This window comes from Branchiostoma lanceolatum, chromosome 15 (genome assembly GCF_035083965.1).
Source record: "Branchiostoma lanceolatum isolate klBraLanc5 chromosome 15, klBraLanc5.hap2, whole genome shotgun sequence".
Lineage (NCBI taxonomy): Eukaryota > Metazoa > Chordata > Leptocardii > Amphioxiformes > Branchiostomatidae > Branchiostoma > Branchiostoma lanceolatum.
Window position 1 is genome coordinate 16,610,648 of NC_089736.1, and position 3,962 is coordinate 16,614,609.

General features: G+C 40.7%; 1 protein-coding gene across 1 annotated transcript; it reads right to left on the reverse strand.

The window, feature by feature from the left end:
- Positions 1–1,677: 1,677 nt before the first annotated feature.
- On the reverse strand, positions 1,678–2,861 carry LOC136421230 (guanidinoacetate N-methyltransferase-like; the record flags this gene model as incomplete). Its single annotated transcript, XM_066408422.1, has 2 exons — positions 1,678–1,950; positions 2,706–2,861. Coding segments are annotated over 2 exons (297 nt in total), but the record flags the coding sequence as incomplete, so codon positions are not given.
- Positions 2,862–3,962: the final 1,101 nt, after the last annotated feature.

Genomic DNA, 3,962 nt, shown 5'->3' on the forward strand with positions numbered 1-3,962 from the left:
ACCGTACAACCCCGAGACCCTCATCAGTGGTCTCTGGCTCAACAATACTATTTTGTTTGGGATGAGGTCCAGGGCAGAGCACAACAGTATGCTTTTGGGGCGGGGGACGCAGTATGTTGAAATTCAGCAAGCGGGCAACCAAGACAAGGACCGGTGTCACTTCCGATTTCCGGCCATTCAGGCCCCGAGCCGACGCCTGCCCAGAGAGTCCACTCTGCCCGGTCAACTTATACAGAGAATACAGGAAACGTCGACCAATGACGCAGATGAACCCTACATCGCCATTATTTCTTGGCATGAACCGAGTCTTGTACATAAACGCGCCGATGGGTAAGAATAGGATCGGAACAATCATGTCTACTTTATCGGAAAAAGTAGGACTCACTGGCCGAAAGGTAAGCCACAGCGCGAGAACGAACATGATGCTGACGCTGGTAGCGGCCAACGTTCCCCCTACTCGAAACGTCCAGCTGTCAGGTCACCGGATTCTACAATCTGTGAACAGTTATTCGTTCGCGACTGAAGACCAGCAGAGGAAGATGTGTTACATCCTGATGGGAAGCGCAGAAAGTTGTAAACCATCCGCACCTTCAGCACCGGCATTGTCCTCCGCACAGCCAGCAATCTAGATCAGCTTCGTTGGCGCCACGATTCAAGGGGGCACCATCCACATCGGCGAGTCATCTCATAACGCACAAGCTTCGCAGGAGATCAACATTCTGTTTTTGTACGTGTGTTAAAGCGTACAACTTTTAGAAATAACGTGTTTTTGTATGTAATTTGTTAACGTTACAAAGCAAGGGCAACTAAACTCACAGATGCCATCGAATCGAGTTTTTTTCCCCGAATCATTTCTCGAATTGATGTTTCTCGTATGAAATAAAGTTGTTGACGCAGAATGTCTCGGATTCTCTCCCTTCGTTCAGTAGATTGGCAATCAAATTAATGTTCTGCGACGCAGGAATGACATATATAAAACACAACACGGTGTATTCCGTATCACCCTCGGTCCCAGCCCTCCCTCGGGTCGGATCCGACTCGCGGTCGGGCTGGTGCCTCGGATGTTGCGGAATACACCGTGTTGTGTTCTTTTTGTACATGTCTGCAATTAGCCTTTTGGCATGAACTTAAGTTATTGCTACCTTCGCTGACAAGGTTATGCAGAGGGTAGCGTCTGTATGTGTGTGTGTAAAGAAGCAGAATAACTGGAGAAGGCCCGGATGGATTGTCTTGATAATTGGTAGGTGGGTAGATCTTGATGAGACCTGGGATTGATTAGATTTTGGGTCCCCTAGCGGCTTGTTACGGTACTGCAGCTGATGAAGTGAGAAATATGAATAGATATCAACTATGGAAATGTAGACCTCATTTGCATAACCAATGCAAAATACTATAACTGAAGATGGGCTTGAGTGATGGTCATGATTTTTGGTATGTAGGTAGCTTACGTGAAGCTTTGTACGATTAGACGGCAATTAGGCAAATCAGATGCCAATTTGCATAATAAATGAGGCAATTTTAAAACTTGCTGAAATCCATGATATGACTTCAAATATGAGATATTTGTAACTGAGAAAGAGAGTAATGTTGATAAACAGAAAATATGCAAATGAAGACCTAATTTGCATAATTAGTGACATACATCTATTATTCCATACTGGTAAATGACGGCAATTTCATACTTGTTTTATTATAGCATATGTAAAGATTAAAATAACACTTGAACAATTCCAAGAACGCTCTAACGATGACAGAAAAAAAATAGAACAAATGCACTCTTGTATGTTTATCAGCATATTTTCTAGTTCTCTAGGACTTCATACACTTTCGTGCGATCATGAGAGGAAACTGGTACTTCTTGGAGTCCCACGGCGGCTGGATGGTGATGACTTCCCACGAGATGTTCTCCTTCCTGAAGCCTGCTTTCATGAGGTGTGAGATCTGGGTCTCCTATAAGAGTAATTTGGAACAAGACATGATTTTAAAAAATCTGGGTGGGGTCATCTGAATTAATACTAATAATTGTGTCAAAGTACTGTCAGTGTCAAAGTCCATTATATCAAAACAGTTGTCCCTCGCTTTTTTTTTAAATCCGCTTGTTTTGTTAATTTATCTTTTTAAATACCCCGAACATTTCGACGGCATATTGCTTCAATACAAATTCTTGTACTCAATACGTTCCCGGCTGTTCGCCGTGCTCTAATCTTCGTCTTGAGTACAATCCGGACGCTGCCCTCACGTTCGTAGAGCTAAACTTTTGATTTGTTTTTGAAAACGACGCTGACAGAACACGAGATGTAACTTTACACTTTTACAAGTAAGGTCGATATTTTCCAAAGAGATAAACATGTGCATTGTTTATTCAAGTTTCAAATAACCCTCGTACACAAGCCATTACCAACGAATGACACGATACCGCATTGAACGATTTACTTAAATAGGGTAAGGTACGCCCTTTTTTGAGACCCACTTACGTTAGTAAACCTGATGCTCGTTCCTTGATTTTACAATTACAATGAGTTTGATATCGAAGGAATTGAAATTACACAAGCTTTGTAATAATTATACATAATACATTAACATTGATAAGGACACAGCAGAAATATATTATGCAAAGACATGTGCGCATGTGTATTCATATGCGTATGTGTGATTTCTCTGAAGAGCATCCTTAGACTAGTCGACCAAAAACAACCCCAAAATACCTTGAGCATGGTGTCGATGTTGTCGTACTTTTCCCTGAGTAGTTCGCCCCAGGAGGTAAGGTTGCAGTAGGTGAGCACACTGTCTGACTTCAGTAACCTGAAGGCGTGCCTTCCAGTGAAGTCAAACTGATGAGTGTGCCACTCTGTGTCCGACAGGGGTTACGTGTCGTACAGAATACCTACAAATAAGGTTCTATGTATCCTAAGACAATGTCCACTATTACTATTACTATTACACAGACTGCGGACACATAGGTCCATATATGACATATAGAAATACAAAAACAGATATGACCATCGATAACGATTCTTTGTTCTCATGAACACTGATTATTGAAAAATTTGTCATGGACGCTGATTATTGAAAAATTCTTAAGACTATCTTCACCCCGGATATTGTATATGAGCATTTTGGATTAATAATGCTGCATAAGCAGACCTCTAGAAATTTGCATTTCCATTGCGTGTCTTACGATATTATAAGAATTTACATCGACGTCGAAGATAAGTGCCACATAAAGATAATATAACATTTACCCAAATGTAGCTAATCCAATGGATGACATCTACACAGGCGTTGTCTTCATATAATGCAATAAATCAAACAGGCATATAATGGTCCGAACAATTCTCACGGAATGCATAGAAAAAGAAAACTTACTGACCATCAAAGTACCCCGCAGGTAGATTAGGGACAACATCCTGCCACATACCCTTCTGTTGGAAAATATGGTAAATACACCACTCGGATAAATGTTTTAAAACAATCCAGGTGTCACAGGCCGGTTAAAACGGCCCAATCCCTGTTGTTCAAATGTTAGGGCCTTTCAAAGCGGCCCTATACTCAACACTATGATTACTAGGTCCTGTCACTCAAAAATTATATATCTGATGTTCAAGATTTAAAAAAAATTACGTTTTATTTTAGAAAAAAAGCATATAAGTGTTCCAAAGGAATTAGAGTAAGGTAGAAGCTGGGCTCAAAGACCACCCTGGTATGTGTGAAATTCGCCAAACAATACCTTTTTCAATGTCATACACAAGCTTTGAATCAAGAGCTGGAGAAAGCTCAAGGTTATTTTTCTATAATTCTGACATCAAAATGAAAAGGGTATGTGAAATAACTATGACTTAATCACAGAAATCCTTTCAAGGGAGGTCGCTGTTTATGTTTTAACTGGTTTATTACCATACTGCACATTTGTTGTTGCAAAATGTAAATCGCCTGACATTTAAGCATTAGTGTATTTACACCGT